General features: G+C 45.9%; 1 protein-coding gene across 2 annotated transcripts in view; it reads right to left on the reverse strand.

Annotated features, from left to right (window-relative positions):
* The window catches only part of ZC3H18 (zinc finger CCCH-type containing 18), a 59,641-nt gene that overhangs the window by 36,633 nt on the left and 8,634 nt on the right, over nt 1-14,374 (reverse strand). Inside the window, exons 3-4 of one of the 2 annotated variants that reach the window (XM_019742695.3) lie at nt 6,671-6,755; nt 5,816-5,887 (exon numbers count right to left, since the gene is read on the reverse strand). In XM_019742695.3, coding sequence (XP_019598254.3) covers nt 5,816-5,887; nt 6,671-6,755 — 157 coding nt within the window. The remainder of the gene's footprint in view (nt 1-5,815; nt 5,888-6,670; nt 6,756-14,374) is intronic. The other variant, XM_019742696.3, reaches the window with a different exon arrangement.

Below are 14,374 nucleotides of genomic sequence, written 5' to 3' on the forward strand. Positions count from 1 at the left end.
GCAGCTGTGACAGGGCAGGACAGTGGGACAAGTTTCTTCACTTCGGCACACACAGGGCTTCAAGGGCATTGACACTGCTCTTTTTCTTAACGGGATGGTGGGCACATAAGCAATTGTTTCATTCTTTATGTCTGTGTAAACATTACATATTTTATATATGAAATATTTCCTAATAAAAAGAATGCATGGAAACAAAAAGTACCCAAAGACTCTAAAAGCTATTCAGTGAAATCTCCATGCCTCCACAGAGGCAGATATCAATTTATTGGGGATCAATCAGTCAGTGTACTCATCCCCATTTTTTCCTGGTTACATCATACACTCTGTGTTGAACCTTGCCGTTTTTACTAAATATATCTAAAAAAAGGAACCTGTATGCTCAACAGCAACAGCCCAAACTCTTATCAGTGAAACAGACACAATACATGCAGGAAACCTAATGGGCCCCAGCAGAAATCAAGGAAACTAGACAGAGAGGACAGGAAATGAAATGCACATCTCCCACGCCAGCAACCCACTGGTGACAACCCACACACGACACCAGCTCAAGGAATCCATGGTTTGCAGTGTCAGAAGACAGCATGCCATGTCTGTGAATAGAGGTCCTGAGACACTAACAGCTTTTTCAATTTCTGATTGTTGGTTCCAGCGGCGAACAGCACAGGGCAGGGCTGACACCACTTCTCAGGCTGCGCTGCCACTGTGTTTGCAAGGCATCTTACAGAGCACTCGATAATTCCGCAGGATCTCTCTGCGTTTCCATAAAAAGTACTTGCTTCCCACTAACATTTTAAAGACTTTATTTCTAAATAAGACGTAGTTGTCTTATTTAAATATTCCTTGCTCCCATTTCCTGTTAGTCTAAATAACTCAGAATAGGTAATAAATATTCAGACTGCGAAAACAAAATAAAGCAGTTTAAAGTACTTCATGATGGGAAGGCAGAATATTTACAAATCTAACAATTAACTATTAAGGACAAACCTCAGCTCTGCAAATGCATATTCTAATAGGCATAAATCCAACAAACCATCACATACAAAGTTGTAACAATGTAACACCACAACTCAGGTGTCCTTTCCTTTGCCACTTCAGAGAACTGTGACAGAAATGGACAAACACCCACAGATATCCAACAGAGTTCTGAGATATTTTAACTTCTTTAAGGAATACCCATTATGGTAGCCGAAAGAATTAAAATAATTTCTGGACTGCTTCTTTATAAATAATGTAGACTCGAAACCAGCAGTTCTCTAACTTTTTGGTCCCAGGACCCCAAAGAGCCTTTTCTCGTATGGGTTATATCTACTGATATTCACTGTAGAAATTAAAACTGAGAAAATTTAAAGACAAAATATATAACACATGTCATTTACGTTAACAATGTTAACATAAACGCTCTATGAAAAGTAACTATATTTAAAAAATACCTAGTGATAGGAGTAGCGTTATTTCCCTTTTTGCAAATCTCTAATGCTGACACAGAATAGTAGACAGCTGGGTTCTCATGTCTGCTTCTGCATTCAATTTCTTGTGCCAGGTCGTTTCGGTTGAAGCAGGTGAAGCAAATCCAGCTGCAGGCAGAAATGTAGCTGGACAAGGGAGGGGCTTCGTTTTAACCGCCTTTTCAGATACTCTGGGATGGTCCTTGATGCTGCGCCACTTACCAAATGAAGAAGCCTTCTTCATGGCGGCAATGCAGGATCTATAACCCTATTACTGAACTCTTCCGACTGTTCCACTGAAATCCACTGATCTATCTTGAACTGTGAATGGGTCTTCTACCCAGGTATGATTTTGTAACACCACACAATGGTCATTTGGAAGAGTTCATTAAACACTACAAAGCTGTCAAGTTCATGGTGGAGATAAGAACTCTCCTAAATTCTAACTTTCACTCCAGAGCTGATTTATCATTAGCAGCAGATACCGTCAGTTGTTTTCCTTAAAGAGGCAGACTCCCTTGGTGAGTCTTGGAGAAGACCTGGCTCTGCGGCACCATGTCATGGTCGTTCCTGTGAGCAAACACATGCTCCCTGGAAAGCGCTGCTGGCTCAGTTCACTGTGCAAACCTTGTACGTGCCCTCCCGGGAGGATCTTTTGCACGTCAGTGCATAGCAGAGGGGCTCCGTGTGCACTTGCAGTTTTGTCATACTGAACGTAGAAAAGACATGTACTGAGAGTCCTTATTGGGGTGACGAAAATGTTCTAAAACTGGATTATGGTGATGGCTGCCCAACTTGGTAAATGCAATAAAAAAATCACTGGATTGTACACTTCACTTAAAACAGCCACATTTTATGGCATGTAAATTATATCTCAATAAAGTTGTTTTCTTTTTTAAAGACCTGTACTCAAGTGTAAAATTTAATTATAATTTTTACTGCTCTATCACAGACTTCGTTAAGTGAAATTGGCATTATTTAACTGTGAGTACATAGTGATCCATACCTGACTATTAGTGCAGACTTAGTATTATTATGAAAATAGGTTTGATCTTAGGGGACTTTTCAGGCCCTGAAAAAGTTTCAAGGACCTGTACGGGTCCACAGACCACACTTTGAGACCTGTTGCTTTAAACACAAGAGAATATAGGGAGTCAAAAATGAGCAACAGACATTTCTCCAAAGAAGACATACAAATAGCCAAAAAGCACATGAAAAAGTGCTCACCATCACGAGTCGTTAGGCAAGTACAAATCAAAACCACAATGAGGAGATACCAGTCTCACTTCATTAGGATGGTTACTAGAGAAAACTTGGAAAAAACAAGTGTTGGCGAGGATGTGAGAAACCGGAACCCCTGTGTACTGTTGGTGGGTAACCCGTCGTGGAAAACAGGCCGTTCCTCAAAAAATTAAAAACAGAACTACCAGATGACCCAGAAATCCCAACTCTGCATATATACCCAAAAGATGTGAAAGCAGGGTCATGAAGAGATTATTTGTCCACCTACATGCACAGCAGCATTATTCACAACAGCGAAAAGATGGAAGCAACCCAAATGTCCATTGTTGGATGAATGGATAAACGAACTGTGGTCTCTACACACAATGGAGTATTCTTTATTCACCCTTAAGAAGGAAATTCTGACGTGTGTTACAACACGGATAAGCCTTGAGGACATTATGCTAAGTGAAATAAGCCAGTCACAGAAAGACAAAATACTGTATGATTCCACGTATATTAGGCACCTAGAATAGTCAAATTCACAGAGAAATAAAGTAGAATGGTAGTCACTGGGGGCTGGGGGGGAGAGACGAGTTAGTGTTTAATGGGGACGGTTTTACAAGATGAAAAGCATTCTAGAGACAGAGGGTGGTGAGGACCACAATATCAATGTACTCAATGACACTGAATTTGACACTTTCAAATAGTCAAGATGGTCAAATTTTATGTGCATTTTACCACAATTAAAAAAAGAGCGAGAGAACAGGAAGAAGCAGAGAAAAGGAAGCCTGGCTCACAGAATGGGCTGGGTGCTACTGACAGCTGAATCAGAAACCCAGAGGGGCATACAGCTCCACGAAAATGCTATTTTTGCCTTTGTGAGTAGAACTTTGTGTCTTGATGATTCTACATCAATATATAAGGTAAAAGTATACCATAAACAAATACTGGTGCTTTAAAAATGTTTCAATTTGTATTCTTAAGTACATTTTGTTGTCATCGGTCACAAATATCAATGTGTCCATTTGGGCAATTAAATGATTAATCTGCAGATCACAACTTGTAATAGAAATATAGCCAACAAACTTTTTAAAAAAGAATTTCCAAATTAAGATATAATTCACATAACATAAATTACTACCATTTAAAGTATACAATTCAGGGGTTTTTAGTACATTCGCAAAGCTGTATAATCACTACCACTATCTAATTCCAGAACATTGCATCACCCCAAAAGGAAACCCTGTACTCATTAGCCACCAACCCCTTGCTGCTCCCACCCCCAACTCCCCAGCCTAGACAATGACTAATCTACTTTGTCTCTATGGATCTGTTTCTACTGGACAGTTTACATAAGTGGAAATGTACAATGTGTGGCCTTCGGTGCCTGGCTTCTTTCATTTGATGTAATGTCCTCAAGGTTCATCCATGTTAAAATATCAGTACTTCATTCTTTTTTATGGCTGAACAGTATTTCACTGTATGTGTAAACCCCACCATCATCGGCTGGTGGACATTTGGGTTGTTGGCACTTTTTGGCTACTGCAAATAATGCCACTGGAACATTCATGTACAAGTTTTTGTGTGGATGTATTTTTCATCTCTCCTGGATGGATACCTAACGTGCAATTGCTGGGTCATATGGCAGCTCTACCCTTCACTTTCTGAGGCACAGACAGACTGTTTTCAAGAGCAGCTACACCATTTTATATTCCCAGCAGCAGTGTATGAGGATTCCATTTCTCCGCATCCTCGCCAAACACAACAAACTTCGCCTTCAAAGTGACTTCTCTTGCGATTGGAGGGAACTTAAACATACCCATCTCAATTGAACACCATGCTTATAAATTGCAGGTAAGCAAAAACATTTACATCCAAAAACTTTCTTATAACTAAGAAAAGGCAGGAGCTATGTTCTAGAACACAGAAAGAATCAACCATTTCCTTTTGTACTATATCACATTACTCTGTAGAATAAACGAACAGTATGGGGGGAAAGGTAAATATATATATTTTTTAAATTCCCAAACAAGTTACTGGTCATGCCCAGTTCGGCTGCAAAAAAGGCCGCTTGCTACTAGCTTCAGATTTTTCTACCGCAGAAAGCCTTACCCACTGGTCTCACTCCCTGAAATCCAAACTGAGCACTTAGTCTGACCCTAGTGGCACCTTGCTCCTATTGTGATGTGACCCTGGTGACGTCCATGGAGATGGCATCCTGTCCTTGGCCATCGGGCATCTCCTGACGATGCTGATCTGCAGTTCCAGCAACAACTTCCTCGGTGTGCATGCTTCCCTTGCTAAATTCTGGACACTACTTCCGCGGTGTGACCCGGGCACCCAGATCAGAGCCTCTGTGGCATGCATGGTGGGGCGCTGCTGCCTCCTGCTGTGGGGGCCTCTGGCGCTAGTCCTGACTGCCAATTTGTGAACAGCGCTAACGGGAAATGACCACAAGTCCATCTCCGTATGTGCATACATATTTGTCCCCATTGCTTTAATCTAGAAATTTCAGAAAACAATTGACATTTCCTCCTACATCATTATGGAAAAGAGGTGCTCTGCTCAAGTTTCCATTTTCTGACACTTCCGATGCCTTCTGAAATGTACTGCATGCGTATCTGTGGCCTTAGCATGGCTCTGCTGCTCGGGATGTCGCGTCTGCTCTACAGCACATGACCGTGCGGGCTGCCCTCCTGCGGGCACGGTGGAGCCCGTCACATGCAGGCGAGTCAAAGTGTTTCCACGTGGCAGAAATGAGCACGGACACAGCACAGGCCCAGAGCACATGCCCCCAGGAGCGAGCTGACCTGGGTCCTGCATCCTGAGTGTGCTTGTCCCTCGGCCCCCGCGCACCCTCATCACCGGGCCATCCCTCAGGACCAGGGAGAGGGTCATTCAAAGGCCACCCAGCGCAGAGCTGCTCTCTCTGTGAGATGGGGCTGCCACGTGCCCGCGAGCCCACCCGCCCCATGAGGCCAGCGCACAGCACTGAGAGCCTCGTCGGGTACCTCTAAGTCTGCCCCTCCAAGCCTCCCCTTCCTTCTGGCTTCACAGCAGTACTCTGGGTCCAGGAGAAAGAAGTCTGGCCTCTGGAGCAGGGGACTTTGAGGGACTAAAGACAGTGAATACTGTATATTTTGTACCTTTAACCTGGTCTCTGAATGGTATGGAATTTGATATTGGTGGAAGAAGAGTGGATAATGGTGTCACAACATCTGGAAAAGAAGTACAGGAAGCTCTTGTGAACTTTACACAGTACACGCAGGCTGGGTCAGTGAGCAATCTCATCAAGGGTCAGAGTAAAATCAAGAGAAAAACATCTTCCTACCTGTCCAAGAAAAATGCTGGATCACAAGACATTTACCCAAACTACTGCTGCACGTCAAAGAAACCCTAAGACTGGGAATTCTCATTTCCACTTTCAAATTGCCCAAGACTTTATTCCAGACTTTTCAACAAGATTTTATCACACTGCCACCTGTTACTGCTTCTTGACTCGCACTGTTCACCTTTCAGAACAGAGGGAGCCTTGCTGCTTTCAGAGGCCATCCCTTTGCTATTCTGAAATCCATTCTAATTGATCGGATACATACTGCGGAGAAGTGGTAATTTTTCTTACAGAGGTGGGAAAATATCAAAACTGGCACCTGTGGTATTTTGCCTCATAAAAAGGACCGCTTTGAAAAACGATTGCTATAGTCTACGTTAAAATCATGGGACTGTTGTAAAACAGGTGGGCCTGGAACCATAAGTGTGAGAACGACCAGGCTGGCTCCCCCTTGAGTTGGTCATTAAAGTAACGGAAGGACCATTAAAAGAATGTATCATTTCCCATTCATATCACCATAACCACCACCACTAACTGTCACAGTCTAGCCCCACGAACAGCCTTGCACAGGCTCCAGGGCACGCGGCAAGGTTGAACCACCACCACAGTCCTAGGAAAAGCTGAGGCCACACAAGTGGACCGTGCAAAGGCCCCGCACTCAGACAATTACCTTTCATGAAGAATCGGCAGGTGGGACGAGGCCTCACCTTCCTGTCACTGGGGTCCTTTACTTCGCCCTCTTCCAGATCATCATCCTGAAACAGAGGACAACATGACTTGCAGAGAGAATCGTCTTCATAAGAGTGAACAGGCAGGAAGGGAATCTACCTATGGGCATGGCTTTCACCAAACAAGACAGGATACGGTCACAAGGCCACTCACCAATGCATCACATTTTCCAAACCTCTGATTCCACATGCACCCAATGGGACACCTCAAAGCGACCTACGAGACTGAGGCATCCCACAGGAGAACACTGAGTGAAAATACCGTGAAGCACCCGACAAACCTGGGTTTCGTTATATTTCTCTTAATTAGCAATTCTGGGCAGGAAATGGTTATACTTCAGGTTTTTCATATTTTGTTATTTAAACAAAATTTACAGAAAATATTTTATGTCCTTAAAATTCAACACTAACTCGCTCTAATTTGAAAGTCTGGGGGTGAGGAGGAGGGAAGTGACTCAGGGAAGTGACTCAGGTAGGCGATGCCGTCTGGTCAGTTTTGTGGAACCACCTTTCACCTAAGATCTACCAGGCCATTCTCTTCTCATTCTTAGTACCGAGTTCCCAACCTTGGCTGCCAAATTCTAAAATCAGGTGGGAGCTTTAAAAAGCCCAGGGATTCCAAAGAGCAGCACGACCTGGACCACTATCCTGTGCCCCCCCAACCATCTCCTGCCCCGGACCTTGGTCACCATCGATCTGCAGACTCCCACCCCTGCCCCTTAGTTGAGACGCCCACCCCCCAAGCAGGTATCCAGCTGCCCTGCTGACGACATCTCCGTTGGTCCGTCCAGGATGGAAATCCTCATTGCTCGTGTCCCAGCCTATTCCAGAGCGCCTTAGTGCAGTCAGTCCAAGGGGTCCCTCAGGTCTGGGAATCACTGGACCCTTTTCACCCCCCCATCTCCTGCGCTACCACCGTCTAGACTATGGCCCAGTCCCACCTGGTTAGGGAAAGCACTCCCTCACTGCTGTCCCCCACTCTCTCCCACATGCTCCCCACAGTGACCTTTTCTTTTTTTTTTTTAAATTTTTTTGGGTAACAGTGTTTTTTCCAGGACCCAACATCTCCAAGTCAAGTCGTTGTCCTTCAGTCTAGTTGTGGAGGGCGCAGCTCAGCTCCAAGTCCAGTCGCTGTTTTTTCCCCCAATCTAGTTGCGGGTGGTGCAGACCACCATCCCATGCGGGAATCGAACCGGCAACCATGTTATTAAGTGCACGCGCTCTAACCAGCTGGGCTAACCGGCTGCCCCCACAGTGACCATATTCTTCCTTCTCCTCTTCCCTCATCACTTAATTCATCTATTTTCAGATTGCTGCTTGAGTCCCCTACCTCAGGGTCCCTCATCTCCCTTCAGGATGGTCCTTACAGCCCCCTCTCCTGCAGCACTGGCCATGGACATCACAACCTGCCTGATGGAATGGAGACTCCACCAGACAGGACCGTGTCTGTCTTTCTGCCCATCACGTGTTGCCGGTGCAAGCGCAGTGCCAGGCTTCTAGGAAACGGTTAGTTAAGTGTTCACTGAACGTGGAAATGCTGAAGTCAAATCCTGGATTTATGATGACTTAGTTTTAAAGCTTAAATATTTGTATAATCTCTACATTGAAAATATTTAGTTATTAATAGCACCTTATAACAAAAAGAACAGATGCCTAAGAGTTTTATCCCCTAAGAGAGCTAACAGAATTTCTCACTCTCTCTCTATTTTATTTTTTTTTGAGAGAGAGAGGGATTAAGTTATTTATTTAAGGACTTTTTTTTAAGGTCCATTGGATTCATCATATAACTGAAAGTTTGTACCCTCTGAACAACATCTCCCCATCTTCCTCAACCCCAGGATGACTGCTTTAAGTTTTAGAGAAAACGTGCTTATTTTATGCTAAGTGACAGAACACCTTTCTCTCCCCTGGTCTTCTTTCCTATATTTACTTCTTACCTTTTTCTCATAGTAATAGTTACTGCACTAGAACCTTAATATGATATTTTACATGAGCTCTTATCTAAGTTGGGGGAAGATTCTTTCTTTGTTCTCATTAGAAAAACTAAATTTTTTTGAGAGGTTAGAACGTATTCAAATCTTCCTGCTTCATTTAGAAATTAATGCACGGGAGTGACATGATGAGTACAGAATAATAGTTTTTCAGAAGTCAGGATTCATAGTAAGTGTACTAGATCAGATTTAAAGAGGCGTGTGTTTCTACAAAGGTGTTACTTTCAATATACGCAAGAGCAAAATGGAAAACCACCGCCCATCTTCAGATTGATAAGCAGTCACATAAACCATGTGAAGGAGTATACACAGCCACTAAAAACAATCAGTAGACACACATAGAAATGCCCAGTAAAGCACATGATATAATGTCACCCCAATGAAGACAGAATAGCATCTACCCACTGACCACTGCCATCTAGTCCCCTCACCGGCCAGGATAGACACTGAGGGCTGTACACACTAGTGTACCGGGCTTATGGTCTCTCCTTTAATAAAAAATAAACAGAAACAATCAAATCACTCAACAATACAATATCCTGAATTTTTGACTAACCATTCAACACAATGGCTTTTCAAGTGACAGATGACTAAAACGAGTTCTTCAATCTTATAGTTCATGCAAATAGAACTCAAGAAAGCGATCTCTACAGCCAAACCCACAGTGCTCAGCTGTCGGAGGCTGTTACACTAAGCGTGTAACATCCGGTAATCCTTGTCGGCCTCCTGACCACGTGACCTAGAGCAGAGGGAGCAGACAGCAGAGGACAAGGAGAGGCCTTGGCGGTCTGGCCAGAAGCAAACTGGTGGGTGTATGAGAGGACAGGAGAGCCGACGAAGCTCTGAGCAAACAGCAAACATCACCCTGGATGGTGAAAATGGCATAGGCACCTAACTAGGTGAGTGTGCAAGGTCCTCCACAGCTTACAAATCTAAGGAATGGCCACGGCTCACTGGCAGACTTTTCTCAGCACTTCTTCAGGGTCAATATGCACAGGGCACATTCAGCTTTAATGCCTTTATAAAATACGTACCATGGGATGGAAGGCCTAAGTTCAAATTCTGGCTGAGTGACGGTGGACGCGTCCCTTCACTTTGAGCCGTGGTTTCCTCTAGCAGAACAGGGGTGTATTCAGAGTGCTCACACACAGTGCCTCGCATAACACGAGCAGTGAGCACTGCAAGAGCAATCGCTATTTTAATGGAAAAATGCCTCCGAGACAGCATGCTGAAATATAATTACCTCTGAGCAATGGCAGCATAGGGGATTTTTACTTTCTTCTCTGTACAGGTTATTTTCCTTAAAACAAAACAAAACGACCAAAAACCAAAAACCAATGCCTGTGTATTACTCATATAAGTCGTTTCCCACACGGCAGCACCTATAGCAACGGGAGATAAGGAGACTGTCGCCACGTGGTGCCGCCGTGCAGGGAAGCAGACATGGCACGCGGGCATGGGCACCAGAGCAGAGGCCCAGGTGCCACCCTGATGCTGCCACCAGGGGCCAACCACAATCTCTAGACCCGGGACCTGTATCCGTACACATGGGACAATGCAGGTCTCTAATGCCTTATCCGAAACTCTCACGGCCAGATGTTTTGGGAACTCAGAAACGTTTCAGCAAGGCCATATAACGGGGTCTGAAGCAGCAGCTTCTAACAGTCACGGTAATCTTTTCTGTGAGCTGTCACCAACCCCACACGGGGGCGACTACGGGACCACAAACAGCCTGGCGTCAGCTGGGGCTGGAGCTGCCGCACAACCAGTGAGGAAACCTTTCCCTTCTCAGAGCTTCTGGGCTCTCTTGGCCAAGAGTAAGGACCGTGGCCTGTGCTTACTCGTGTGCCCAGGCTGCCAGTCCTCTAGGTGGCTGACAGCACATGGGCTCTCTTCTCCAAGGTGGCGCAGGCGGTGGCTTGCCAGGCTTCAGCAAGGGGACCCGTGCTATCCTGCACCTAAGTGATGTGGAAGAGATCAAACACAGGGAACGGACCACCTGAAAGGAGCGGGCCCTGAGGAGTAAACCCTCAGCCACGAGGGTTTTGTAAAAGAGTGTGTATCCAGACATGAAAGAAACAGCTGTATGTGAACAGGAGAAAATATAAAATACCACCTGCAAAGAAAATGCTTCCGAGTATTTTTGTACAGGGCTGGGCTGAGTGCTACCACTTCTGACCAAGGAGTCACATGGACTGTCCACTCAGGCTGTGGCCGCTGTCCTGCTGTCTCCCAGAGGTCACCCTACCAGTGAGAGAGTCACTGACGAAAGGAGGAATGGAACAAAACATGTATTCCACCCTTTTCCAAAGGAATGGCGTACTCCAGGTAGCTGAAGTTCTGTCAACCAAATGACAGTAAGATAAAAACAACCAAGTAAACAAGCCAAGGAGAGGATGGACAGACCAAAGATGGGGGGACGCAAGTCTGTAGAGGTGAATCAAAGACCCATGAAAATTGTTCGATCTGCTCCTCAAACCCAGAAGGAATGGTTCTGGTGTGAGACTAAGCAGAAGTGCAGGAGAAGGAAAAACAGAACTTTCCACAGTGGGAGTTGCCTATGGTGGCTCTGTTCTCTTTTCTGAGAGATGCACATGTAGAAACAAAAACACAGATGTGTCTGATTTTCTTAAGCGTGGCTTCCTGAACAGGTAAGAGACTACTGAGTAAATAAGGCTCACACCAGGTTCAGTGTCAGGGACCCTCAGCCCCCACTCCACAAATTACCAGGTGCTAGAAACAGCTGGCCCACAACCCCGTGTGCAAAACGCCACCCTACCACAGCAGCGGGTGGCACTTCCCGAAAGGCATTTGTACCTGAAGGGTGTTCTAGCAGCATACCAAAAACATGTAAAGGTAATTTAAGGCCTTAGTCACGAACTGTGTGGTTTAGACAAAAGAATTTCCAGGGCTTATTGTACAATTGACGGCACTTTCTAGGAAACTACCAAGGGAGCAGAAAAGTTAGGAAGGGTGGGGTGACTTCCCTTCAATCAGTTCACCTGTCCCAAGACAGAAAAGCAGGATGATGCACCCGACAGAAGGGAAGAGCTCCTCAGTTATAGGAGGACGTGTCCTTGGAGTTCTACGTTCCCAGAAACGCAGGGCAGGGCCAGAGGTTGAGGGAGGAGACGGAGCAGCTGCGTGTGCAGGAGGGGCCATCGACTCATGAGCCTCTTGATTTGGCCAGGCTGGCAGGACGCCTGCTGGGCACGGAACTGCTCATGGGTCTCACTGAATGCATATTTCCTCCTCTTAAAAACACCCAGGTGGTTCACCCTGATACCAGAGCTGCACTTGCGAGGCACAGGGAAAAAGCCCTGTGCGGTAATGTCGTATACTTTCCACCAGGACCAGAAACTACTCTGCAGGGATTTAAACTAAAGAGGGCCAGGCCAAAAGCCTGCCAGACGCCAGCTGTTCTTGGACCCAAGTGCACACCTCTGGTGCCCTCGCCAGCACAGAAATGTACCTGGGGACACAGCATCTTGGGAAAGAAAGATACAGGAGTGTGTGCTTGGTGGGGACACGAGGCATACATTCTAGCAGAGATCTGATAGGGAAGGAAGAGTTAGAAATGAAGGGAGAGAGCATGAAAAACCAGCAACACGTCTTTACACTGAGTTCTTTCAATGGCGGGTGGTAGGGCAGGTGCTGGTTACCCACAGCCAGTGCTTGAACTGGCCTCTCTATGCAGACGGCTCTCCAGTGTAAACCTTCCGCCCACAGCCACTCCACATGTCAATGGCACTCAACTTAAACATGCCCCAAAGCAATGGGGTTCTCTAACTGCTCAGAAGGCAGTTATTGTCTGCCTACAACGTGCCAGGTCCTGGAGCCACAGAGGAAGCCAACCCTGTAGGTCCTGGATATAGGGAACTTGTGTTCTTCGAGCGTGGGGTGGGGGGCGGGGGGAAGCAACAGAAACAACTGATGACGTACAACAAAGGTCTACGCCAGGTACAACAGAGAAGGGTAGGAGGCAAGGGCAGGAGGCGGAGCCTATGTACAGGAGGTGACATTTATACCAATACGTAGTTAAAGGAGTGGGAGAAGCCCAGAGTGAAGTCGGGCAACCAGAGGAGTTCCGGCAGGGCAGGTGTGCTCCCGTGAGGACCCAGGCCACCATTTACAGTACCTCCCTGCCATGGTGAGGTTTGCCCGTCCCCAAGGTGAGGGCAGGCCCTGCTCTACCCTGTCACATCCCGGCATGGTCTGATAAGCCTGGCACACTACAGGACCCACCAGAGCTGTGCCCAAAGCACAGACCTGCAGGGGCGTCTTGGGTAGAAGGCCTGGTCGAAGGTGCAGGAAGGAAAGCGCGTTCCATGGCTGAATGAAACTGTATTTGGATCCCCTCAGCAGCACGCTGTTTCTAACTAGGCTGAGGGGCACTTCACGAGAGGGTGCCACACCAGGCAAAACATGCCAAACCAACCCACCAACTGTGGGATCTGAGTGGGCAAGCAAACCAAACTGGATTTTTTATTTCACAGGCTGTTGCGAGGGGAAACCAGCAAATCTCCAGACAATGGGTGTTTTCCAGCCAGGGACAGCGGACTTCAACTCAGTGTCCCCCACTGCCACATCTAATACAGTGGGGAAACCCACCAGTATGATGACACCAAGGCACTCTGGGACTCGCAGGGCGACACTGACCCCTATGATTATGGAAAGGTAGGGGAGTAGATGAATTTCCCCGAGACTTATTCAACAATTGAAGCAAGAAGAGTTTGTGACCGGTCCGCTCTTAACTGGTAATGGACTGTCCAGAACCCCCAGGCCACAATCAGGAGCCCCCCAACATCCCCTGGTGGCAGAACACACACAAAGCTTTTCTCTCTGCAACACTGAAAAACCAAACTCACAGGCAATCTCAAACAATGACTTCCACTTCTGCCCAAGATTTCATCCAAATCAATGAACCTGAGTGTTACAGCACCATTTTTCCCTTTGCCAACCCTGTGGTAGAGGTGAACTTTCCAAAAGTGAAAGGGAAGCATCGCTGGCAAAACCTAAGGACACTTGCATGATAATGTCCCGACAACACCCTTTTTAAATAGTATTAGGCAAAGGTTATTAACTCAGGAGACCATCTTGTACACTTAGTTGTGATAAAAGACCTGAAATTCTAAGCTTGTAACCACACACAAACAGTTCTGTTCTTATGAACCAAAGTTAGGTAAGTAATGTCTAAAACCCTATACATTCATGGCCACCACATTTTAAAATGGACTGAGCACACGTGCACCAACACACTAGTAGCGTGGTACCTCCAGTAAGCGTGTGGTTAAATATTTAGCAACCTTTTCCCTCCCAACCCAAAACAGTTCTGAGATACCCCACACACCTTCCACGGAGATGACTCTCAGATAAGCAGACTCTCCTTCTCAGGGGTACTTAACAAAACCAGGTTACTTCCATCTGTTCTGTCCCTCTCTCAGCTCCTCTGAGTAAAAGCATTCCTCAGAACTTCAGGCTATTCCCACCTCACCAAACTCAATTCCTTAAAGATCACGATTAAAGTTCTTTCAAAGGGATTATCTGTCATAAAACCCTAATATGTCCATATCGAACATGATATATTACAAGTCTTACCTTCTCCACCTGAAGGCCCGATTACTTAAATAAATTATAAGTGTGATGGTTTGATTA

This window comes from Rhinolophus sinicus, chromosome 8 (genome assembly GCF_057876585.1).
Source record: "Rhinolophus sinicus isolate RSI-liver-muscle chromosome 8, RSI-T2T, whole genome shotgun sequence".
In the NCBI taxonomy this organism is placed as follows: Eukaryota; Metazoa; Chordata; class Mammalia; order Chiroptera; family Rhinolophidae; genus Rhinolophus; species Rhinolophus sinicus.